A 27,445-nucleotide genomic window follows, 5' to 3' on the forward strand; every position below is an offset into this window, starting at 1 on the left:
AAATTCAGACAAACTGGCAGGAGTTCGGAACATGGAACAACCTACAAATGGATCAGAGATCTGCAGTTTCCTTGGTATGGTAAATCAGCAGGGAAAGTTCATTCCAGATTTGGCAGAGCCACAACGTGACTTCCTCTCTCAGAGAAATGTTTGGGCCTGGGACACACCACAGGGGAAGTCATTCTCATCACTTAAAGCAGAGCTCATCTCTCCACTAACATTGGCATTCTTTGATCTGAACAAAGCAACCAAGGTCTCAGTAGGTGCCTCTTCCTTTGGCCTAGGGCGAGTGCTCATGCAATACTGCAGTTGTGTATGGAAATCAGTGGTATATACATCAAGAGCATGGTCTCCTACTGAACAGTGTTATACCCAAATTGAAGAGGAGGCACTGGCTGTTGTGTGGGCTTGTGAATGCTTCAGCTGTTACTTGATCAGCACCAAATTCCTACTTCAAACAGACCACAAGCCACTGCTCAGCCTCCTCAGTTTGAAACACTTGGATGACTTGCCTGCACGTCTGCAAAGATTCAGAATGAGTCTTATGCAATACTGTTATGACATTGAACATATCCCCGGCAAATGTTTCACAGCACCAGACACTCTGTCGAGGATACCATGCAACAGTAAGCGGATGGAAGCTGACTCTGCCCTCATGGAAGATACCAATCTACTTAGCTCAGGTACATGAAAGCTTTCCTGCAACACAGAGGAAATAGGACAAAACTTGTACTGAGTTGAAAAAGGACCAAATCTGCAGCAAGGTCATGCAATACTGTAAGCATGGATGGCCATCTGTTCCAAAAAGAGCTCATAGACTCGGACCTTACTGGCTTGAAAGAGACACATTCACCATTCCTGATGGTTTGTCTGCTAAAGGGCTCCAGGCTCCTCATTCCTGCTTCCATGCATGCCAAAATCATCAGTCAAATCCACCAAGGACATCAAGACATTGAAAAATGTTGCCTAAGAATAAGGCAATTGGTGTGGTGGTCTGAGCACACAGCTGGTGGATTATGTATAGCAATGTGAAGCATGCAGAAAACTGCCCAAAAATCATGCTGGACCTCCCTCTCCCACAGAATTCCCAGACTTTCCATGGCAAATTGCAGGCACAGACATATAAGCTGAAAAGAGACAATTATCGTTTCACTGTGGATTACAACTCACAGAATGTTGAAGTGTCCAAGCTGCCCTCTGCATCCTCAGCAGCAGTTATACAGCACCTGTATTCACTCGACATGGAATACCAGAGACACTTGTGTCAGACAATGATCCATAATTCAGCTGCTCAGAATTTAAAGCCTTTGTTAGAGACTATGAGTTCAAACACCAGACAAGCAGTCCGCAGTACCCACGGGCAAATGGAGAAGTGGAAAGAGCAGTGCAAACTGTTAAGAGTCTCCTACTGAAGGCAAAAGACCCCTACAAAGAACTGTTGGCTTATTGCTTCACACCTCTTGTGAATGGCTACTGACCATCAGGGCTGTCAAAGGGCCGGAGACTGAGAACAAGCCTATCTGTTCTTCCTTCCCTTCTCCAACTTCACTTATGGACTTAGACAAAATTTTAAAAATTGAGATATCACAGTGCCATGATTGTTTGCGATCAAAACATCACAAAATGTAATCAGGCGGAAAAGACGTGTGCTCATGCACCTTCAAAATCCATAAGAGGTAGAGAAAGAAATAGAGTGGCCTGATCCTTATGACGAGGACTATTTACCTGAGGTGGATGCACCTGTTCAAGAATCTCCACCTGCTCCAACACTTCCAGGAACCTATACTAGATCAGTTGTTTATCTATCCGACCTCAGAAGTATACTCAACTCCATAGACTAATAGTTTAGGGCAAGTGACTAAAGAGGCAGAATAATCCGCTCTCTTTGCTGGAGTGTTCAGGTAGTCTACCCTGACCTCCATTAGATTAAGTATTTTTTAAAAAGAGTTCTAATGTTGAAAACGTTTCACAAAATGAGGCTGATCTTTAAAAAAAAAAGGAATTGGTGAAAAAAGAGGAAAAGAAGGAGGGTGAGAGATCATTAAAACCAGAAAGAAAGACAGTTATAATGTTGGCAATTATTTTTAATGTTTGTGAAAGAAGCAGAAGTTCAATACCATGAATAAAGTGCATAGAATTGCTCTATTTCAGTGACTATAATTTCAATGCAGTTCTAAGGACAAGATGTGCATACATACTTTTTTTTCGGGAAATGAACGGGAAATGTATTGGTAGTTAATAGTGTTATTCCTATGGCACTCAGTTAGCCTCTCCCACATGGGAGCAGTTCATATACTGGTCAAGCAAGGTTATCGATAAAGTTCAGTTCAGTGTCCTGCACGCTGGCATCCTAGTGTGCTCTGCACTCTCCCTCAATAACGAACACAACACAAACATACAACAGTATAAAGTTTAGGATGTCACTCCTTGAAAATATCAGGATAATATCTAGTGGGAAGAAAATGGAAAGCAGGATTCTCCAAGCAGAACAGTAATGGTAGCTAGTAGTGGATATATTAAATATGTTAAAGAGCTCAAAAAAGGTATCAGCATATTCAACCATTTATCCTGTATATAGAACAAGTGGAAATGCTTTCAAGAGTAACAATATCATGAGAACTTAGGTGCAGACACAGAATAGAAATACATGAAGAACATGATATAGTGAAATTCCAAAAGAAACATCTTCACCTCATGCAGTAAGAGATTTCAAGAGTGCTTATAAATCTATTCATTCCACAGTTAATAACCTTTCTCATCAAACCTCATCTTGTGTTTGCTGGAAGAGAAACCAGGAATCCCTCTGTGAATCCTAAATATGTGCACTTCATGCACTATGAGCGGATTTCTTCACAAGGATCTTGAGAACATGTATTTTCTTATTGCGGTATTTATGTTGCCAATGTTGTTTTGGGATTAGGCCTGGTAGAAGTAACATTAAATTAAGCAATGATCAGCATGACAATGAGTACTAGCTATCATGCTACAGGCTGTGGAAATACTTGTATCAATTGCTCTGAAGGTGACATAATCTAGTAAGTGTCCCTCACATTTTTACAAGAATGACACAACGATTCATTAGTTATGGCAAGATTATGTTCCAAGAATTTCATCAAGAAGAGGACACTATTGAAGTTAGCTTTCTTTAATCCTTCATTGCCAATCAAGCCTTTCCAAAGGTTTGCATCTTTTCTGACACTGGCATTATTAGTCACCCAGGACTAAGTTTATGAACCTGTGGATGCAGGCTAGAGATTTCTGAAGTAAATCTTCTTTGCTTCATCTGTTGCTTTTAGATTTGAACCCTTTACTTAATACTACTATATACAAATTACAGCACTATTTTGAATACTTCCAGTAAGCTTTACGTACTAGCATCTTGCCCAATCGGTATGATTGTTGGTGCAACTAGTCTGGATATGCTAATCTACTATTTTCCTCTTCGTTACTTCCCATGACCGTGATTAATTCTTGCAAAATTGTTTTGAGGGGAAGTTTTCTGAGTTTATCAACACCTTCACATACTCAGTATAGCCTATTACTTTATTTCACAATCTATGTTGTAGTTTTCTCAGCATAATACACCTTTATTAGTCATTTTTTCCTTGACACCCTGGTTGTGATCAGCTGACAGTTGGGCTCTGTATGTAGTATTCTTGTAGCATCAGTGTCACTCTCAGTCCAGATGCAATTAGCTTATTTTAGAACTTCTTGTTAGTTCTTGTGTCCAAGGTTCTGTATATATAAAATCAAGTGGGAAGGGGATTCTTGATGACTGATGACCAGATATGCTACATGGACATTTTAGCTCCCAGCTGAAAGCATCACAGAAATTGATAGAGATCAAACTTTCCCAGGTCAGCACTAATAGGAAGTCATTGGAGTGGTAATGGGTGAGGGAACAGATGGAGGAGGAATGGGGAGGACTGATGTGGAGAGCAGAGGAAAGAGGAAGGGGGTTCACTGGAGAAGGGATGGAAGGAACACTGGAAGGTGATAGGAGGAAAGGGTAAAGGGCTAAAGAAAACAAAATATGATAGGAGAGGAGAGTGGACCATGGGAGAAAGGGAAGGAGGAGGAGAAAGTTCTGGAAACCTCAACAAAATACAAGGCAAGAGTATATTTATTAAAGAAAGGCCTACAGAAATTACCATGAGATTTCAAAACGGACCTGCAAAGCACTGAGCTGGTCAGAGAAGTAGTCCAGATTGAGATACCCCAGTGGAAAAGACATTCTGAACCTGGGACTGATGGAAGACAGCTCGTTATGAGTAACTTGTGTAAAAAGGTAAAATTGATAGGATTTGGCAATGAGCTTATTCACAAAGAGCTTACTCACAAAGATCAGTGATGGGAAGTGAATAGGATGATTCTGCAATCTGTTTGAATAGCATGAGAAAGTAAGTTCACTAGAGATTGTACGGATGTTGGAAAACTTGAGCAACAACACACAAAATTCTGGAGGCACTCAGCATGTCAGATAGCATCTAATGATCAGTCAAAGTTTTGGGCCAAGATCTTTCATCAGGATTGATGTGAAACTAACACGAAAGTGAAATCATATTAAGTTTTAGGACAGCAACTTGAAAGGACCTAAAGGAAAGGTAAAACACAGACGTCTCAGCACAAGGTGCTGCATTAGGTTTTATAGAATAAGATGACTGAAGTTGAGGACATGATCGCAGGAGTTCAACAGAAGAGTCCAGTATATACAAGACTGAAAAAGACAATGGTATATGGAGAGTTTATTATCACTGACATATGTTGTGAAATTTGTTTTGTGGCAGCAGTACTGTAAGAAATATAAGATACAAAAATAAATAATAGTTTAAAAGAAAAATAGCCAGGTACTATTGAACTAACAAGAATGGTCATGGGCTCATGGACCATTCAGAAATCAGATGGCGGAAGGGAAGAAGATTTTCATAAAACTTTGAGGGTGATTCTTCAGGCTCTGATTATCTTCTCCCCAATGTCAATGAGAAGAAGGCATGTCCTAGAAGGGCCTCAATGACAGATGCCACTTTCTTGAGGCAACGCCATTTGAAGATGTCTTCGATGTTGTCCATGATGGAGCAGTCCGGGTTTACCATCCTCTGCAGTTTCTTGCTATCCTGTGTTCTTGAAACTCCATATCAAGCATGATGCAACCAGCCAGAATACTTTCCACCATACGTCTGTAGAAATTTGCAAGTGTTTGGTTTCATACCAAGTCTCCCCAAATTCCTAATGAAGTATTGCTACTGGCGTGCTTTCTTCATGATTACATCAATATGTTTGGCCCAATATAGATCCCATGAGATGTTGATGCCCCAGCAACTTGAAGCTGCTCACCCTTTTCATTGTTGATCCCTCAATGAGGACTGGTGTGCACTCTCCCAACTTCCCCTTCCTGAAGTCCACAATCAGTTCTTTGGTCTTGCTGACATTGAGTGCGAGGTTGTTTTTGCAACACCACTGAACCAGTTGATCTACTTGACATCAGTACACCTCCTCATCACTATCTGAAATTCAACCAACAACGGCAATGTCATTGGCAAATTTGAAAATGGTATTTGATCTGTGTCTAGCCAGTCATGAGTGTAGAGAGAGTAAAGCAGTAGGCTAAGCACACAGCCTTGACATGCACCTGTATTGATCGTCAGTGAGGTGGAGATGTTTTCATTGAACCACACTGACGGTGGTCTCTGAAAAGGATCAAGGATCTAGTTGCAAAGGAGATACTGGGGCCCTGAAGCCTTTTGATTAGTACTGAGGTGACCTGAGCAATAAGAAAGGGAATGTGTTAGATGTCTTGGAGGAAATAAAGGATAAATCTCCAGGGCCTCATGGAGTGTATCCCAGGCTACAGCAGGACGCAAGGGATGAGATTGCCGGTCCCCAACAGAGATTTTTGCATCTTTGTTAGCCACAGGTGATGCACCTGATGACCAGTGGAGAGCAAATGTAGTTGCTTTATTCGAGAAGGGCAGCAAGTATAAGCTAGATAATGACAACCTAGTGAGTCTTACATCAGAAAATTATTGGAAAAATATTAAAGGGCAGGATTTATTTATACTTGGAAAGGCAGGGATTGGTTATGGGGTCAGAATGACTTTTTGAGCAATCTCATCTCAGTAATTTGATCAAGAGATATCTAAGTATATTGCTGGAATGACTTGGATGTGAATGTAGTAGGTATGATTAAAAAGTTTGTAATGTTACAAAAATTTATCCTGTTGTCAATAATGAGGATATCAGGCGAAAATGCCTAATGAAATAAAAAGCTTGATGGAGCATTAGCAGGTAAAATTTAATCCTGGCAAATGCAAATGTTGCATTTCAGAAGGACAAATAGGGATCGGGCATACACAGTAGATGACAGGACCCTAGGGAATGCTATTGAATAGTGCCTCCTTAGGGCACAAGCCCATTGAACCCTGAAAAAGGAAGCATAGGCAAAAAGGGAGCTGAAGAAAGCATGTGAGATGTTTGCCATGGAAAATAATATAAGAGCAAGGATGTCATCTCAGGACCATAAAATGCTGGATTGTCCATCTCCATGATTTTATGTGCAGTTCTGGAAGGATGTGATTCACTGGAGTTGGTGCAAAGAAGATGCAGCAAGAATTTGCCTGGATTGGGGTGCTTCATAAGGAGAGAATGGATAGTCTGGGTTTGTTTTCTATGGAGTGGAGGAGGCTGAGGGATGATCTAACAGAGGTGTGCAAATAGATAAGGTAAAAATAAGAATCTTTTTTTTCAATTGGTGAGAAGTGGACATGGGTATAAAGTGAGATGTTTAGAGGAGATATGATGGGAGAATTTTGTTCACATAAAGATTGGCTGGAATCTGGAATCCAGAAAGGAAAGGTCAAAGGAGAGGACCTGCTCATTTCAAAAAGTGCAAGAAAGGAGAAGTCTGATCTTTATAGTGAGTCAGGATGCAAGGCAAGAGAAAACACAGGCTGGAGAATGATAGGAAGCAAACAAATTAGTGACTGCTAGGACTGTGTTAATGGTATCCTGTAAGGTACCAATAAAACGTACAATTATAATTACTGTAGTTATTGATAAACTGAGTCTTTATGTTAAATTTCTTTACAAGTATTATTTATTTATAGAGATGACAACAAGATGGTGGTGTTCTAGTACACCAAATACCATGTTCTGAAGACCAGTTGCTGATGCAACAATCACAAAATAGGATGGTAAGACAAGATGTAGCTCAAGCCTATCTGTAGTAGTAATCCATTGGAGTTAAAAATAACTAGAATGGAAACTTGAAAGATGTTAAGTGCAACTTGCAATGAATGATTCAGTAACTGACGAGACAAAGTGATTTGGCAAATTTATAATTGATTGAAGTTATAACTTAAATTGATGCAAATAGTTAACTGAAAGCATAATTTTAATTATGTAAATACTTGATTTTATGAGGTTATTTACACAGGGATACCGGGGTAATGATCTTCGAAACAACATGTAGATTTAGTGTGGTATTAATGATTATACAAAATGCTGCTATCTAGGAGATTTTCTACATTTTATAAAGATCCGGGCGTCGTTCTACCCTTATATTGCCTGAATTGGGGAGCATGCCTTATGAGAATAGGTTGTGTGAACTTGGCCTTTTCTCCTAGGAGCGACGGAAGATGAGAGGTGACATGATAGAGGTCTATAAGATGATGAGAGGTATTGATTGTGTGGATAGTCAGAGGCTTTTTCCCAGGGCTGAAATGGCGAAAACAAGGGGGCACAGGTTTAAGGTGCTCGGAAGTAGGTACAGATGAGACGTCATGAGCTAAGTTTTTTACGCAGAGTGGGGAGTGTGTGGAATGGGCTGCCGGCGACGGTGGTGGAGGCGGATACAGTGGGGTCTTTTAAGAGACTCTTGGATAGGTACATGGAGTTTAGAAAAAATAGAGGGCTATGGGTAACCCTAGGTAATTTCTAAAGTAAGTACATGTTCGGCACAGCATTGTGGGCCGAAGGGCATGTATTGTGCTGTAGGTTTTGTATGCTTTTATATTTACAACACGCAATTAAAAATAAACACAGCTACAGCTCGACCATGTTTATAGATTCACCTTTAAGATCAGGCACCAGAAACATCGACCGACAAGGAAACGAACATTTCGGTGCAAGTGAGCAGCAAATGGCAAATTCCTTCACAAGAGGTCACGAACTTATTTTAGTTGAACGCCCACATCGGAATGTGTTGTTCCCAGGCCTTGAAGATGCCATTTTAACTAATATTATATTCTGGTTAATATGTTTTGCCTCGAAGTATTTTTAATGCAATAATGGGTCCAGTAAGTCAGTAAAAACATGTTGCCGTGGTGACAGCGCAACGCGACAATCGGGAGTTATGAAAGATCGCGACAAAAGCGGAGACTGCTCAGAGCATCGCGATATTAGAGAGAGGGAATGAGGGAGAAAAATGGCGTCTAAGCTTAAGTGCAGAGTCGAGAGTTTCTGAACTGGGATGGTGGCGCTGCCGATCAGCGACCCTTCAGCTTTATATGTGCCCGTGATTATTTGTTATCAATCGGTTGCCGTTGCTTTGTAAATCTCCCCGCTCCTCCCCTAAACATTGCTCAGCCTTGCTGCCTTCCCTGGGGCTCTCTTTGGTGCCGCCCTCTCCCCACCCTTCAGGCCGCTGTTTTATTCCTATGTTACCGCAGCCTGCGAGCCCCGCGTTTGGTTGCTCTACATGTCGTTGTGTGGCTATCGCGGTGCAACAACAGCAACTGAAAGTGCTATCGTCAACCTCCGAGTGTGTGCGAGGTTCACGGCAGCAGTACTGCCACCGTGCCCTTTACTATCTCCCTCGTCGTCATGACAGGAGAGAAGGCGGAAAGGATTTCCAACGGTCGCTCGGTGCGTAGGGATCACAGGCTTTTCAAAGAGGAGACTGAGGCTGAGCAAGACGACGAAGCGACTAGGACTAAAAATCGGGCTAAACTCTTTGCGAACCACAAACTGATCAAGAACCCGGCTTCCACCACGGAGGTGGCAGCGGCCAGGGGCGAGGATTTTCCAGTCCACGAATGCGTCTTTAAAGGCGATATCCGTAAATTGTCGTCATCGATAAGGACTCACAACATAACTCAAAAAGATCTCCACGGTGAGTTTTGTCACAGTGCTAATGAACTCTTCTGGGAGAACCTCGAGGTAGTGTTCACAAATTACAGTTGAATGTATATGCTCGCGTGTTTTATAATTAAATTGAGTAGTAAATCTGAAAGTGATATGTTTACATCTTTCTAGAGTCTTAAATGATTATGGACTTCTCTGTTTAAAAGAAACGACAAAAATAGCAGCTAATAAAAAGGGAATATTCTCAGAAGGAAAAGAACAGAATCTGTTTAGTAGTAGGCCTTGTGTATCCATATTTTGAAAACTACAGCTCTTAACAAAGTTTTCAGAATTGAGGGAGAGTATGACAGGCATTCAGGATTTTGGCGCTTCAATCAACTAGCAGTTACATGGCGACTATAAACATTTTCATAATGATTGGAAAAGGGCAAATGTTTTTAAATTTGCTAATGACACAAACTGAGTGGAAGCGCAAATTGTGTAGAGGATATGGAGAGTCTTCAGAGACATAGATAGGTTGTGAACAGACGAGGGTCTGGCAGCTGGTAAGTGTTGACAATGTTGGTAAATATGAGGTCACCCACTTTGGAAGGGGAAAATAGATTAGGTTAATTAGACAGGAAACAATAAGATTATTATTTAAATTGTGAAAGATTGCATCGTGTTGTGCAGGGGGACTTGAAAGTGCTTATGCATGAATTACCATAGGTTGCTTTGCAGGTGCAACAGAAGGGAAATGGAATGCTGGTCTTCATTGATAGATGGATTGAATTTAAGAGTAGGAAGTTATGCTGCAACAGAGTTGTACAGAGTATTGATAAGGCCACACCTGGAGTACTGCATTCAGTTCCCGTCTCCTTGCTCCTTACTTGGAGGTGGGGGAAGACATATTGGCTAGGAGATGGTACAGAAAAAGTTCATCAGATTGATTCCAGAGATGAGGTGTTAGCCTGTAAGGGGAGATTGTGGTAATATATTTACTGGAATTCAGAAGTATGAGTGGGGATCCTATAGAAACATGTACAAGTATGAAAGGGATAAATAAGGTAAAGGTGGGAAAGTTGTTTCTACTGGTAGTTGAGACTAAACTAAGGGACATAGCCTCAAAATTCGAGGGGAAAACATTTAGGACAGAGATGAAGAGGAACTGATTTTTCCAGGGAGCAGTGAATGTGTGGAATTCTCTGTCCAGGGAAGCAATAGAGACTACTTCATTAAATATATTTAAGATTTAGTAAGACAAATTTTTGCATAGTAGGGGAATTAAGGATTATGGGGAAAGGGCAAGTAGATGCAGCTGAATCAATGGCCAAATCATCCCTGACCTTATTGAATGATAGGGCAAGCTCGATGAACCAGATGGTGGACTCTTGCACCTATTTATATTCTTACGATACTTGTCAGTTGGGCTTGTTTCAAAAGCCTTCCACTGGTTATGTTTAATTTGTGCAAATTTGGAAATTATGTCAACCTCTGGTTGATATTTTGTTGATTTTTGTACCATTTTTCTTAAAAAGTAACCACCAGCTGCTGGTTACAAATCTTTGCACTTTGGTTTTTCCTTATTAACTGTGTCAATCCCCTACTTGACTTTGAACACTGGAGTAACTTCTTCCATAATCATCTTTTGCCTCACTTTCTTTAGTCTCTTTCATCTGAAGTCCAATATCAGTAAATTACTTCAACATTTTCTCTAGGACCTTGACACAACAAGTTTATTGTCCTGATTTGCATGGTTGCACAAACAAAGGCTTGGATTATTGTGGTCTGTGATGAATGAACAACACGAACCATTCATTGTTCTTGACCAGATTTTCTATGGGCTTTCACCCTGGACAATGTGGTTAGACTCAAAATAGTGCAGTCCTGATGATAGGAGATCAGGAACTTCAGTAAAGAAGACTCTCAACAGACTTTAACGAATTGGGTTAATAAAATATAAAATAAAAACATAAATACTGAAAATACTCAGCAGGATGGGTTGCATCTGTGAGAATCGTAACAAAGTTAGAAAAATGCTGTTTTGGCACAGGGAAGAGCAAAAATAAAGCTTGTTTAGATGTAGGAAGGGTGGTCATTGCTGCTAGGATTAAAAGCAGAGTGAACAAGAAACTGCAAATGTTGGAATCTGGAGTGAAAATCAAACTGCTGGAGGAACTTAGCGGGTCAGGCCATACTTGCTGAAGCGTATCGATGATCGACTGTTCCTTTCCCTCAACGGATGCCACCTGACTGCGAGTTCCTACACCAGTGGCTGCAAGTTTTTAATAGGGGTATCTTGTCAGTGAGTGAATGGGAGCAATTAGAGAGTGAGAACTTGGACAAAAGAATGTACCTTTCTTCAGTAAGTTAAGTATGTGACTGACTGAAAATGATTGATTAACAGTAGATAATCTACACTCTGGCCACTTTATTTGGTACTGTACACCTGCTTGTTAATGCAAAATCTAATCAGCCAATCATGTGGCACCAATTAAATGCATAAAAGCATGCAGACATCATCCAGAGGCTTAGTTGTCACTTAGACCAAACATTGAATGGAGAAGAAATGTGATCAAGTAACTTTGACTGTGGAATGATCTTTGGTGCCAGACAATGGTTTGACTCTCAGCAATTGCTGATCTCCTGAGATTTTTACAAACAACAATCTCTATAGAGATTGGGAGAATAGTGTGAAAAACAAAAAAAAAATCCAGTAAATTACAGTTCTGTGAGTAAAAACACCTTTTAATGAGAGAGGCCAGAGGAGAATGGCCAAACTGCTTAAAGCTGACCGAAGGTGACAGTAACTCAAATAACCATGTGCTACAACAGTGGTGTGCAGAGGACAGTCTCGGAATACACATCAAGTTGAAGTTTGAGGTGGATGGGCTGGGCTACAGTAGCAGAAGACCACACCAGGCATTCCTGTGCCTAATAAAGTGGCCACTGAGTGTATTTTGGCTTGGTTATCCCCACAAACAGAGTCAGATTTTTAAAAACTGATATTGCAAACTGACAGCATTCTGAATGTAGCAAAGGCTGTGACCTTCACTGATATTCTGGCTGTAACAGTGAAGACTTGATCAAGGACTAGGTGCATTTCTAGCTTGGCAAATCCAGTAACCTACAACTTTGACATTAATCAGCAAAGTAAAAATTGCCTTGAGATGTCCTGTGTTCTAACATCAGGACACTTCCAATTTTGTCAACTATTGCCATCTATATTAATTTCATTGGCAAAATGTTGGAAGATAATGCCAATATTGTTATCAAGTGGTAATTATTCAGCAGTCACCTGTGCAGGAATTTATTAGGTTTCTTTTAGAACCATTCTGTTTCTGACACCCTTGTAGTCCTGGTCAAAGGTAAGAGCAAAAAGATTACATTCCAGAGAAAAGAGGATTAGCAGATCTTGATGTTGCACTGCAGGGGATTGGTACAGTACATCAAGGGTGTCCTAGACCTGTCAATCTTCAGTTGTCTTATCAACATTCAGCATTTCACAGCTCCACAATTCTTTAGGAATAGTAAATGTGTGCTTTTTACATTTTTGAGGGCTATTTGTATTTTCTTCAGATAATAGCTTGTGCACACATGCAGCTTGTCTGAATATTATTTGCAACACAAACTCAAATATCATTTAAGTGTGGGTGGATGCACATAATTATCATTTAATTACCAACTCCACCTCATCCTGACATTCTTTTATGTAATGTTGGTATTGCCAAAGTTCCTGGCATTGACATGCTGTGGGTCGCTATTAAACAGCAACTTAATTGAATCTGCCACCTAAATGCCTTGGCTACAAAACAAAACAAAGATTGGGAGTTCTTTGTTTGTGACCTATTTCATGATTCCATCTACTAAGCAGATAGAAGTGCTGGAATTACTTGGCAGTGGCCTGAATGGGTATTACTTCAACAATGTTCAAAGCTGAACTCCAGTCAGGCAAGGTCGCTGACTGGATTTGCTGACCGACCATAATGCTCTACAGTAACTTGTCAAGGTTTCTTAACAACATGGGCATGGTCAAAGGGACTTACTGTAGCTGGAGGTTTGTCATTAGTGATATTCTGTATGGACCTGTACTGGAACCTCTGCTGTTTGTGATTGTACAAAGTGACCTGAATGGAAATGGGTGGGTTAGTAAAGTTTGCAGGTAATACAAAGATTAATGGTGGTGTGAATAATGCAGAAGATAGGCAAAGAATACAACAGGATATAGATCAGTTGCAGATGTGGGTGGAGCAATGACATGGTGTATAACCCGGCTAAATGTGAAGTGTTGCACCTTTTGTAGGTCAAATGCAGAGAGGCAGTGCACTGTTAAGGATAAGACCCTAACAGTGCTGATGAGCAGAGGGATCTTGGGGTCCAAGTTTATAGCTTCATCAAAGTAGCTACACAGGTTAATAGGATGGTTAAGAAGGCATACAGCATACTTGCCTTTATTAGTTGAGGGATTGAGTTCAAAAGTCAGAATGATATATTGCAGCTTTATAAATCTGTAGTTAGGCTCCATCTGGAGTATTGCATACACTTCTGGTCATCCCACAATGGGAAGGAGGTTGGAGCGGGTCCGGAAGAGGTTTACCAGGATGTAGCCTAGATTAGAGAGCATGTTCTATTATGAGAGGTTAGACAAACTTGGGTTGTTTCCTCTGGAGCAGCGGAGGCTTTGGGGAGATCTGATAGAGGATTATAAGGTTATGAGGGGCATGTATAGAGCAGACATGACAACATTTTTCCCCAGGGGTTGAAATGTCTAATACTAGAGGGCATGCATTGAAGGTGAGAGGGGGTAATTTTAAAGGAGATGTGAAAGACAAGTTGTTTTACACAGTGGTGGGTGTCTGGGGTAGTGGTAGAGGCAGAAACATTAGAGACTTTTAAGAGTCATTTAGATTGGCACATGAATGTGAGGAAAATGGAGGGATATGGGCATTGTGTAGGCAGAAAAGATTAGTTGGCTATTTGATTATTAATTTAAATGATTTGGCACAACATTGTGGCCCAAAGAGCCTGTTCCTGTACTCTACTGTTCTATGTTCTCTGTTTAACATCTCCTGGATCCATGAGGTACAGCTATGTGCAAAATCCTATCCAAGTCACTCATTTTCTTTCTTGACAAATCAGTAAATTAGTGGAGCCTGAATGCTGTGGTAATTTACCAATGAATATTTTCTTGACATTGCTTTGATAGTATAACTGCTATCTCACTCCTTCACTGTTAGGGTCTTGGCCCTAACAGTGTACTGCCTCTCCTTCACTTATTGCCCTACACTTGTTTTCTATGGTTAACATCGCCTAACATTGATGGTGGGGAAACTGCTAGAGTCAGTTATCAATGATGTGATAACAGCACATTTGGAAAGCGGTGAAATCATCGGACAAAGTCAGCATGGATTTGTGAAAGGAAAATCATGTCTGACGAATCTCATAGAATTTTTTGAGGATGTAACTAGTAGAGTGGATAGGGGAGAACCAGTGGATGTGGTATATTTGGATTTTCAAAAGGCTTTTGACAAGGTCCCACACAGGAGATTAGTGTGCAAACTTAAAGCAGACGGTATTGGGGGTAAGGTATTGATGTGGATAGAGAATTGGTTGGCAGACAGGAAGCAAAGAGTGGGAATAAACGGGACCTTTTCAAAATGGCAGGCAGTGACTAGTGGGGTACCAGTTGTCTACAATATATATTAATGACTTGGATGAGGAAATTAAATGCAGCATCTCCAAGTTTACGGATGACACGAAGCTGGGTGACAGTGTTAGCTGTGAGGAGGATGCTAAGAGGATGCAGGGTGACTTGGATAGGTTAGGTGAGTGGGCAAATTCATGGCAGATGCAATTTAATGTGGATAAATGTGAAGTTATCCACTTTGGTGGCAAAAACAGGAAAACGGATTATTATCTGAATGGTGGCCGATCAGGAAAAGGGGAGGTGCAACGAGACCTGGGTGTCATTATACACCAGCCATTGAAAGTGGGCATGCAGGTACAGCAGGCGGTGAAAAAGGCGAATGGTATGCTGGCATTCATAGCAAGAGGATTCGAGTACAGGAGCAGGGAGGTACTACTGCAGTTGTACAAGGCCTTGGTGAGACCACACCTGGAATATTGTGTGCAGTTTTGGTCCCTTAATCTGAGGAAAGACATCCTTGCCATAGAGGGAGTACAAAGAAGGTTCACCAGATTGATTCCTGGGATGGCAGGACTTTCATATGATGAAAGACTGGATGAACTAGGCTTATACTCATTGGAATTTAGAAGATTGAGGGGGGATCTGATTGAAACATATAAAATCCTAAAGGGATTGGACAGGCTAGATGCAGGAAGATTGTTCCTGATGTTGGGGAAGTCCAGAACGAAGGGTCACAGTTTGAGGATAAAGGGGAAGCCTTTTAGGACTGAGATTAGGAAAAACTTCTTCACTCAGAGAGTGGTGAATCTGTGGAATTCTCTGCCACAGGAAACAGTTGAGGCCAGTTCATTGGCTATATTTAAGAGGGAGTTAGATATGGCCCTTATGGCTAAAGGGATCAGGAGGTATGGAGGGAAGGCTGGTACAGGTTTCTGAGTTGGATGATCAGCCATGATCATACTGAATGGCGGTGCAGGCTTGAAGGGCCGAATGGCCTACTCCTGCACCTATTTTCTATGTTTCTATGTTAATGTTTCTTTTAATATGCTATTACAATTGTCATAGTAAAATTCTTACTTATATACAGTAAAACAAAAGAATTCTGCTTATGTACCTTTTGAAAAATACTGTTTTAAATGCAAAAGTTTTAATTTATTTCATTCTGCTTCATTAATGTTCTGTTTCAGATAAAGTAAGATTAAAATACAGTGGATTCTGGTTAATTGGGACACATCGGACCAGTACATTTTGACCCTATTAAGCAGTTACCCCAATTAGCTGAAGTTTCCTGGAAAGGTATATTTAAAAAAAAAGGCAAGTTGAGTAACAAAATGTGTATTTAAATGAAATGCAGAACAAATTACAACACTACCAATACTACTGCTGTACTATAAGAGTTAGTGTGTAATATTTATCAAGGAAGGAATTCATTCAGTGTATGCTGCTACATTCTTTTTGATTGTCAATACCTTCAAATTCTTCATAGCTTGTAACTTGAAGTACTAAAATTGTTTCAGTTTCAGGTCTGGCTGTTTCTGACATCTCTAACCTGAATGTTTGAAACCACAGTGAGCAAAACAGTTCTGAATTGTCTTTAAAAACGCAAACACGAGGAAATCTGCAGATGCTGGAATTTCAAGTAACACAAATAAAAATTGCTGGTGAGCGCAGCAGGCCAGGCAGCATCTATAGGAAGAGGTACAGTCGACATTTCAGGCCGAGACCCTTTGTTAGTCCTGACGAAGGGTCTCGATCCGAAACGTCAACTGTACCTCTTCCTATAGATGCTGCCTCGCCTGCTGTGCTCACCAGCAATTTTTACGTGTGTTGCCTGAATTGTCTTACTGCTTATTTCTCACCCAGTATCAGTAACAGAAATCGGTGCTTTTTGAACACACACGCAACTGATAGTATTTTAAAAACTGTTCTCTTGAAGTATGGTGTAGTGTCTAATGGTCACGCAAGTGCACGTGACTGATGCTAGTTAGAAACTGTTCGGCAGTGGTCTCCTGCCCCATTTAAATGACATAGTGTCCCAAATAAATGAAGGGAATCCCAGCTATTTTCTCAATTAATTTTATTTTAAAGAGTTGTCCCAAATAAGCAGTTATCTTGATTAACCAATGCCATAATTCACCAGAATCCACTATAAATAGTTTAGTTATTATCAGGTATTTTAACTCAGTAGTTACTAATAGCATCAATAAACTTAGTATGTTGCTGACAATTTTCTATATCTCTGTTTCTGCATCTTGTCTTTTCAGGAAACACACCCTTGCACCTTGCTGTGATGTTAGGGCACAAAGGTATGTACTTTTGTTTCAGCATCTCTTTATCAATGAGGTTGAACTTTTTATTGAACATTCAGGTGAAGGCTGGATTGCGTCAACGTTTGATGTGCTGTTGGATGACTCATTTTTCAAGTTTCAAGGCATTGGATCTTGATGGAATAATTACATTTTTAGCAAAAAATGTAGGATTTCTGCAATTTTCATTGTACTTGAATGAACTGCAACCATTATTTGTAGAATTTTGAGTATAAGCCTTCAATGTTTTGTATTTACTTTTATGTTAATTTAATACATAGAATTAAGAAGATTTAATTCTTATCAATTGACTTAAATGCAGTTTCTTTCAATGTAGTAGAATGGCTCTTGTGAAACACTTGATCCAGTTGCTTCCTATATTGCATTCAATTGAAATCATCAATTTTGATACCACTAATTTAAGTTTGTCAATAATTGAATTGACTTTATTTCTTACATCCTTCACATACACGAGTAAAGAACTTTACGTTATGTCTCCATCTAAATGTGCAATGAGCAATCATAGTAATTTATAATAAATAGAACAGTCAATGTAACATAGAAATGCACTCAAATCAGTGTGAGTTAATCAGTCTGATGGCCTGGTGGAAGAAGCTGTCCTGGAGCCTGCTGGTCCTGGCTTTTATGCTGCGGTACCGTTTCAAAGGTACAATTTATTGTCAGAGAAATGTATAAAATATACACCATGAAATGCTTTTTCTTCTCAACCATCCACAAAAACAGGTGTGCCCCAAAGAATGAATGACAATTAAATGTTAGAACCCCAATGTCTCCACCCCCCCCAGCTCCCCCCTCCCACACGTAAGCGGCAGTGAGCAACAATCCCCCCTCCCCCCACTGGCAAAAAAAAAGCAAGCATTGGCACCGCCACCGAGCACTCAAGCGTGACCAAAGCAATAGCAAAGACACAGACTTGCAGTTACCCTAAAGACTTAGTATTTCACATGGTTTTCGACATATCGCAGTGTGTGTGTCTCTCTCTCTCTACCTCTCTACCTCTCTCTCTCTACCTCTCTCTCTCTCTCTCTCTCTCTACCTCTCTCTCTCTCTCTACCTCTCTCTCTTCTTCACCCCCCCCCCAATAAGGGAGAAAGAGGTGTCTCCATTTTCCCAGCGAGTGGGGAGCCATAACAAACATCTCGCTGGTTTATGATGTTAAAAGTCCGTTACGTCGCTTTTTTCGAACTCTGTGCCTGAAGATCGCAAAGATCCCGGGTCTTCAGGAACACAGCAGATATTCTGACTCCCCCCTCTACGATATACGGATCTCCTGTCGTGACACTGACCCTCGATCAGCCCGTCTCCAGAGCCTCGAGATCCTAGGCATCGGACTTCAAGGTGGCCGAGCCTTTGGCTTGCTGAACAAAGGCCAGTTATGGAACCCCAAGAGTGGGTCCCATTCCCGCAAAGAACCGTAGTCAGCGTGTCACTCCAGGTCAGGGTCTTCAAAAGAACCCTCAAAGAGAAAAATAGAGATGATAAAGATGGAAATAGAGCTGTTTCCGAAGATGCAAGCAAAATAGTCGCCATTAGGTGCCATTAACCCTCCTAAACTCTCCCAGATGGTAGCAGCTGGAATACATTCATAATGTTTAAAAGACGGTTGGGTTGGTACATTGATAGGAAACATTTAGAGCAGTGTTTTCCAATGTGATCCTTGAGCTTGATGATTTTTAGCAAGAGTTAAGTCCCTACACGTGACAATGTCCGAACAGTTTCTGTTTTTTGTGAGTATGTGGTTCACTGCACTGAAGCCTCTTTCAACAAGGTAGCAGGATGAAAATGCAATGAAGAGCAGTTTGGCTCTTCTCCAAAGGCTAGGAAACCTCCTATGACAGTGTAGCCACATACCACAAAAGCTGACATTTTTGACATTTTTTGCTACTATTTCATTCTGAATTTTGATAATTTCTTGCAAGCTCTCCATGTTCTTCCACCTTGCAAAGAACTGGGTTAATTACCCAGTCTAGAATTTCCAGATTGTTTAAATCCTTGAATCAATTCTGAAAATCCTTCAGTGACTGCTGGTATGAGTAGTACTCTTGCAAATCACTCTGTGAAAGAGAGTGACATACTTTCCATGCAGAGAGAATGAGAGAACATTCTCCTCCCAACGTTTTGCTTATAGATTTCCAATTTTCCGATGAAAGTGGACACTGCACTTTTTGCTTAGATTCAATTGAAACTCATCTCTGCAATTTGACTCTTGGGTTAGTGTTTGGGTAAAGCTGATTGAGGTTTCTAGCTAAACAATTCTGCGAAAAAACAGCAAGCAGCTTATTGGTGAGTAATTGCTGCTTCATGCACTGTCAATGGCATCTTCTGTCAATATTATTATTGAGAGTAGACTAATTGGTTGGTACTTTGGGCTGGATATTTTCTGCTTTTGTGGACAGACTATTTTTGGTAATTTTTCCATGTTCTGTGGTAGGTGCCTTGTACTGAAATAACTTGCCTAGAGGCACTGGAGAAAAAGAGTTTTTATTACCACATCGGGTATATTGTATGGCTATATGGCTCCATAGTTTTTGCTGCATCTGGTGATCTGAGCCATTGCTTGATATAATGTGGAATCAATTGGATTGCTGGATTCTGACTCCTGTAATGGTGGAGATCTTGGGAGGAAACCAAGAGGGATCAGCTATTCAGTACTTCTGGATGAATATAGTTGTAGTGCTTGTGGTTGAGATTGCTTAGCTCAGTTTTTCATCGTTTAGCTCATGTAGTCATATATGCACTTTCACATATTTGAATCTTCCTTGGCGAAGACTAATGGAAAACACCTTATTCAACATTCATTTGTGGCAAACAGGGTTTTGTCACCTTGAGGGCACTTCTATCAATCTTATCATGGATAGATATATTTGCTACAGTAAATTGTGGGTGTGATCAAGGATTTTATCCCATCTGTTGGTTCACATGCTACATGTTGTAAACCCAGTCAGTCTTTCCGAACTTGCTCACCTTGGTCAGTGCAGTTACTGTCCCTAAATTAGGGGGAGCGACTTCTCTCCAGTTAAATATTAATCTGCCTTTTGCTTTTCTTATCAAAGTGCATGACTTCACACTTCCCCACGTTATCAATTTGGAAGTCTGTATAGTTTATCATCACTGGATGCCAGGCTCCTTTCGTTCTTGTAGCAGATTGTCGGCAGTTTCCTGGTTTTTGTTCCGTGTAATTATGCCAAAGATTAGTTTCTCAGTTAGTACAAGATTGCATTGCTTCTCTCTTTGAGCTGGATCGGAGCTCAGCTACTTGAGGTGTGTTACAACTTGGCTTCTGATGATTTTTTTGGAAATGGTGTACTCTACCAAGTTAAACTAGGTCAGCACTATATTCTACATTTGTTAACATGTCCTTTTTACATATACATCTATTGTGTACATTTAGAGGCATAGTTATAGAAAAGTACAGCATAGAAACATGCCCTTCGGCCCATTGTCCATGCTGAGCCATTTAAACTGCCTACTCCCTTCTACCTGCACCTGGACCATAGCCCTCCATACTCCTACCATCCATGTACCAATTCAAAGCTTCTCTTAAATGTTGAAATCAAACTTGCACTAGCAGCTTGTTCCACACTTTCAGTGACCTCTGAGTGAAGAGGTTTCCCCTCATGTTCCCCTTAAACTTTTCACTTTCACCTTTAACCCATGACTTCTAGTTGTAGTCCCACCCAACCTCAGTGGAAAAAGCCTGCTTTCACTTACCCTATCTATACCCCTCATAATTTTGAATATCTTTATCAAATCTCCTCTCAACCTTTTACCTTTCAAGGAAGTCCCAACCTTTTTTTCAGTCTTTCCTTGTAACTTGGATCCTCCAGACCTGGCAGCATCAATATTTCAACTGGGTTCTGAATTGTTTAAAGCTTCTAAGTCTTCATTTAGCTATCAAAGTTGAGCGCTTTCAAAATTGACCACGCATGTAATTTAAGTAGTGAAAGTAGTTACTGTAAAGTGTATTTGATTGTTTTTTTAAAGCTGTTAACTGACTTTATCCAAAAAACATTTTTTGAATATTAATTCAAAAGATGACACAGCTCTTCTGAATTTGTTGACTACATTTTTTTGTTTGATGAACTAACAGCTCCACACTTTAAGAGTTTGGTGAGATTTTGTGATGCTTTACGCTGGTTAAGGCAGGATGGATTGTTGTTGTTTTTTGTCCAGACAATTAAAAAGAATCGCAAAAGCAGGAATCATCACATAATACTGCTAGTGACTTTATTGCTCAGTTAAATCTAACTTTTTATTCCTCTCATAATGGTTTGGATTCGAAATGTAGTAACAGATACTTATAATTAGGTTTGCATAATATGATCTTTATTGTAAACTTAGTGATTTGTTTGAATCTTGCAATCACCATTCCAACTACTTATGATCCTTGGAGTAAGTGTCTGGAAAAAATGAATTAGGACTGCAGACAGAAACATAGTTTTAACAGTTTGTAAAAGGAAGATTTGATGCTTTAAGGATTGCTAACCTTTTATATTGTAACATCTTTTGTAATCATGAAGTCTTTCAATTATGACAGCCATAAGATTTTACAATACAGGTATTTTAATGCTTTGTTTCACAATAGTGTTTGTCATTTTCCAATATGATTTTTAAATGTTTATGAAATGGGCTGGGCAAATCTAGAAAATGATTGAAGGTTTCAAGTGCTGAGAGTCAGACAACTGGAACTTCTTTGCCATGGTGTAGAGCCATAGATTAAACAAGCAATTATTCTATCTCTCAATAACTATTTGAACAGCATAGTTCAGGGATATTACAGGGAAGAATTTTCCCAGAAAGAAAACTTATCATAGAGATACGAGTCTGCAAATGCTCTAATGTGGAGCAAAAAAATAAACTGGTGGAGGAACTCAGCAGGTCAGCCATTGTCCGTGGAAGGTAATGGACATTTGATGTTTAGGGTTGAACCCCTTCATCTGGATAGAAAGATAGGGAAATAGCCATTATAAAGGAGTGAGGGCAAGTGAAGGAGCAAGAACGTGGATCAGTACGTGGAGGTATGATGTGGTGGTCGTTGCAGAGACTTAGATGGCTCAGGGACAGGAATGGTTACTTCAAGTGCTGGGTTTTAGATGTTTCAGAAAGGACAGGGAGGGAAGCAAGAGAGGTGTGGGCATGGCACTGTTAATCAGAGACAGTGTCACAGCTGCAGAAAAGGTGGACGCCATGGAGGGATTGTCTACAGAGTCTCTGTGGGTGGAGGTTAGGAATAGGAAGGGGTCAATAACTTTACTGGGTGCTTTTTATAGGCCGTCCAGGAGTAACAGGGATATCGAGGAGCAGATAGGGAAACAGATCCTGGAAAGGTGTAATAATAACAGAGTTGTTGTGATGGGAGATTTTAATTTCCCAAATATTGATTGGTATCTCCCTGGAGCAAGGGGTTTAGATGGGGTGGAGTTTGTTAGGTGTGTTCAGGAAGGTTTCTTGACACAATATGTAGATAAGCCTACAAGAGGAGAGGCTGTACTTGGTTTGGTATTGGGAAATGAATCTGGTCAGGTGTCAGATCTCTCAGTGGGAGAGCATTTTGGTGATAGTGATCATAGTTCTATCTCCTTTACAATAGCATTGGAGAGAGATAGGAACAGACAAGTTAGAAAAGTGTTTAATTGGAGTAAGGGGAATTATGAAGCTATCAGGCAGGAAATGGGAAGCTTAAGTTGGAAACAGATGTGTTCTCATGGGAAAGTGCGGAAGAAATGTGGCAAATGTTCATGGGATATTTGTGTGGAGTTCTGCATAGGTACGTTCCAATGAGACGGAATTTATGGTAGGGTACAGGGACTGTGGTGCACAAAGGCTGTAATAAATCTAGTCAAGAAAAGAAAAGCCTACAAAAGGTTCAGAGAGCTAGGTAATGTTAGAGATCTATAAGATTATGAGGCTAATAGGAAGGAGCTTAAGAAAATTAGGAGAGCCAGAAGGGGCCATGAGAAGCCCTTGGGGGGCAGGATTAGGGAAAACCCCAAGGCATTCTACAAGTATGTGAAGAGCAAGAGGATAAGACGTAAAAGAATAGGATCTATCAGGTGTGACAGTGGGAAAGTATGTATGGAACTGGAGGAAATAGCAGAGGTACTTAATGAATACTTCAGTATTCACTGTGGGAAAGGATCTTGGTGATTGTAGTGATGACTTGCAGCAGACTGAAAAGCTTGAGCATGTTGATATTAAGAAAGGGGATGTGCTGGAGCTTTTGGAAAGCATCAAGTTGGATAACTCACTGGGACCAGATGAGATGTACCCTAGGCTACTGTGGGAGGCAAGGGAAGAGATTGCTGAGCCTCTGGCAATGATCTTTGCATCATCAATGGGGATGGGAGAGGTTCTGGAGGATTGGAGGGTTGCAGATGTTTTTCCTTTATTCAAGAAAGGGAGTAGAGATAGCCCAGCAAATTATAGACCAGTGAGCCTTACCTCAGTGGTTGTTAAGTTGATGGAGAAGATCCTGAGAAGCAGGATTTATGAACATTTGGAGAGGTATAATGTGATTAGGAATAGTCAGCATGGCCTTGTCAAGGGCAGGTCATGCCTTACGAGCCTGATTGAATTTTTTTGAGGGTGTGACTAAACATGTTGATGAAGTAAGAGCAGTAGGTGTAGTGTATATGGATTTCAGCAAGACATTTGATAAGGTACCCCATGCAAGGCTTATTGAGAAAGTAAGGAGGCATGGGATCCAAGGGGACATTGCTTTGTGGATCCAGAACTGGCTTGCCCACAGAAGGTTCATATTCTGCATGGAGGTCGGTCACCAGTGGAGTGTCTTAGGGATCTGTTCTGGGACCCTTACCGTTCATGATCTTTATAAATGACCTGGATGAGGAAGTGGAGGGATGGGTTAGTAAGTTTGGTGATGATACAAAGGTTGGAGGTGTTATGGATAGTGTGGAGGGCTGTCAGAGGTTACAGTGGGACATTGATAGGATACAAAACTGGGCTGAGAAGTGGCAGATGGAGTTCAACCCAGATAAGTGAAGTGGTTCATTTTGGTAGGTCAAATATAATGGCAGAATATAGTATTAATGGTAAGGCTCTTGGCAGTGTGGAGGATCAGAGGGATCTTGGAGTCCGAGTCCATAGGACACTGAATGCAGCTGCGCAGGTTGACTCTGTGGTTAAGAAGACGTACAGTGTATTGGCCTTCATCAATTGTGGAATTGAATTTAGGAGCCGAGAGGTAATGTTGCAGCTATATAGGACCCTGCTCAGAGCCTACTTGGAGTAGTGTGCTCAGTTCTGGTCTCTTCACTACAGGAAGGATGTGGAAACCATAGAAAGGGTACAGAGGAGATTTACAAGGATGTTGCCTGGATTGGGGAGCATGCCTTATGAGAATAGGTTGAGTGAACTCGGCCTTTTCTCCTTGGAGTGATGGAGAATGAGAGGTGACTTGATAGAGGTGTATAAGATGATGAGAGGCATTGATCGTGTGGATAGTCAGAGGCTTTTTCCCAGAGCTGAAATGGTTGCCACAAGAAGACACCGGTTTAAGGTGCTGGGCAGTAGATACAGAGGAGATGTCAGGGGTAAGTTTTCTTTTTAACGCAGAGAGTGGTGAGTGTGTGGAATGGGCTGCCGGCAACAGTGGTGGAGGTGGATACGATAGGGTCTTTTAAGAGATTTTTGGACAGGTACATGGAGCTTAGAAAAATAGAGGGCTATAGATAAGCCTAGTAATTTCTAAGGCAGGGACATGTTTGGCACAACTTTGCGGGGCGAAGGGCTGTATTGTGCTGTAGGTTTTCTGTTTCTGTGTTCTAACTGGCAAGTATTAGAAAATGTATCTTGTAAGTTTTATAGATACAATGATTATACCTGGCAGCTGATTGACAGCCCATGAAATGTGATCATGACCATTTCTCGTGAGGCTAGGTGGCCAGAAAACTCATTGGGATCTCGCTGCTGACAATATTCCTTTAGTTGACATCTTCTGCATAGATTATGAAACTATATATTTCACTACTTTGTCTTTTATGTTTTTTTTTCATCGATGTGATTCTGGAACTGCTGGAGCCTGGAATTTGCAATTTGGCAATAGTTTGAGTGTTTCAGTCCTCTGTGGCTTCTGAGTGGATTCCAGGAGGCAGAGACACCATGCAGGAACCTTGTGGCAGAAAGACTGTGAGCCAGTGTTTGACTCCATTTTGCTGATTAAAGCTTCCTTTGTTCACCAATTAAAGCGATGGGGGAGATTGAAACGCCAGCTACCTGACTTTTTATTGCTGGTGAGCTCACTCTGATACAGAGAAGGGAAACTGCCTTTTTATCACTGGTAAAATTGCTCTGTTACGGAGAGGGAGAATGTTTCCCAGGTTTTCTGCATTTTGGATGTGGACTTGGACTGTGGACTTTTTTTTCTCAGTCTTGTGATTTTTTTTGTGTTCAGTGTTTTCACCCGATCTTTCTCATTTTTCTGTGTGTGGGGAGGGGGATTTAGGGGTTGATATGCCTGTACAATTTTTCTTTTTTTTGTGCAGGAAGAGGGGTTTGAGTGATTGATGATCATGCTGCCATTCTTCTTTGTTTCATGGCTATCTGGAGAAGAAGAATTTCAGAGTTGCGTACTTTGATAATAAATGAACCTTTGACTTTTGACCCTTTGTTCTTTGTTTAAGTTTGCGAAACAGGACATTTGGTGCCGAGTAGCTTATCTCTAAAATGTTTGGTGCCTCTAATAAAAACTAGATCTGCTGATGCTGGAAATGTTAAGCAATGCACAAAATACTGGAGGAACTCAAGTCAGGCAGCATTTATGGAGGGTAGGTGCATGGAATGAGGGAGACATTGAAAATCGAAATAGCAGACACTAGGAATATAAAATAAGAGGTTTTGAGCTGAAATCCTTATTAATACTCAGTATTTATTTAATTTTATATTTCCAGTGTCTGCTGTTTTGATTTTCAATGTCTATCTCATTTCAATATTTCCTTCATTACATAAGTATATACTGGTTGAAAATATTCTGGAATGTCTATGCTTGCCTGCTCCATAACTTGCTACTGTCATAATTGACTACTATGGTTGGTCCTGGTTGCCCGTTCCATGCACCTACCACTTTGTTTATTTAAAAAAAACAATGTACCTTCCAAACTTTTTAATCTTTTCCCTCTTGCCTTAAGTGCATACCTTCTAGTATTCAAAATTTCTACTATGGCAGTGAGGTTCTGGTTAAACTATTGGTGCCTTATACTTTTTTTTGTATATTGTAAGCCCTCAGAAAATCCCTCTGGAGCTTTGTGTAATTTTTCCCATTAGATTCTGATCAGCACCCAACCTACTCTGTTATATCAATCATCCTGGCCTCAAATAGCTGTACCATAAGAAAGTTATTGTTGAAGCCATCTAGCATCCTGTAAAGATGACTGTCTACTGTGTCCAGGGTGTCTGTATACTGTACTACAGTGTAATTGACATTTTATCAGTCAGAAAATGTTAAGTCTTGTTGATGAAAATCCATGAGCTAATTAACCACAAATGGGTATTCTGAGGGAGAAAACCTTGCCATTCTGAGGCATCTGAAGGCCTAAGTCCAATAGAGACCCCATGACCTTTATTTTAAAGAAAGTAGGTGGAAAGAGCATGAGATTTAGAAACCTGTGAATTTTATGATGAGATCAGAACGATCTTTGGCACACACGGGCCTATCCTAACAGGAGCCAAGAATGGAAGAGGAGGTATTGACACTTAGGTCTTGGAGCTTAATAATTAGTTTTAAGGGCATCGTCACTGTCCAGGTGTATTAGCGCTGATGAAGAGCCAGTGAAATGGCATCTGCTGTGGATCTGGTGTGATGGTAGGCAAATTGGAGAGCATCTAAGTCGCTCCTCGGGCATGAGTTGTTGTGCTTCATGAAAACCACTCAAGGCAGTGGATTTAAATGCTACTGCATGATAGTCATTGAAGCAGGTTACCACGTTCTTCTTGGGCACCAATATAATTGAAGCATGCTTAAAGCAGTTGGGTACCTTAGACTACTGAAGCAAGAGGTTAAAGTTCTCAGTGAACAGTCCAGCCAGTTGATTAGCACAGGTGTTAAGTAATCAGCCATGTACACCGTCTAGGTCAGAGGCTGTCAGGATTAAAGGCAAGGTGAATAGGAATAAGGAACCTTGGTTCTCAAGGGATATTGCAACTCTGATAAAGAAGAAGAGAGAGTTGTATGACGTGTATAGGAAGCAGAGAGTAAATAAGGTGCTTGAGTATAAGAAGTGCAAGAAAATACTTAAGAAAGAAATCAGGAGGGCTAAAAGAAGACATGAGGTTGCCTTGGCAGTCAAAGTGAAGGATAATCCAATGAGCTTTTACAGGTATATTAAGAGCAAAAGGATTGTAAGGGATAAAATTGGTCCTCTTGAAGATCAGAGTGGTCGGCTATGTGCGGAAC

General features: G+C 40.7%; 1 protein-coding gene across 1 annotated transcript in view; it reads left to right on the forward strand.

Moving 5' to 3' along the window:
* Positions 1–8,378: 8,378 nt before the first annotated feature.
* ankrd13c (ankyrin repeat domain 13C) overlaps positions 8,379–27,445 on the forward strand; it is a 76,838-nt gene continuing 57,771 nt past the window's right edge. The window contains exons 1-2 of the mRNA XM_072273836.1: positions 8,379–9,109; positions 16,972–17,013. Of these exons, the coding sequence (XP_072129937.1) occupies positions 8,821–9,109; positions 16,972–17,013 (331 nt within the window). The 5' untranslated portion in view covers positions 8,379–8,820. The remainder of the gene's footprint in view (positions 9,110–16,971; positions 17,014–27,445) is intronic.

This window comes from Mobula birostris, chromosome 12 (genome assembly GCF_030028105.1).
Source record: "Mobula birostris isolate sMobBir1 chromosome 12, sMobBir1.hap1, whole genome shotgun sequence".
In the NCBI taxonomy this organism is placed as follows: Eukaryota; Metazoa; Chordata; class Chondrichthyes; order Myliobatiformes; family Myliobatidae; genus Mobula; species Mobula birostris.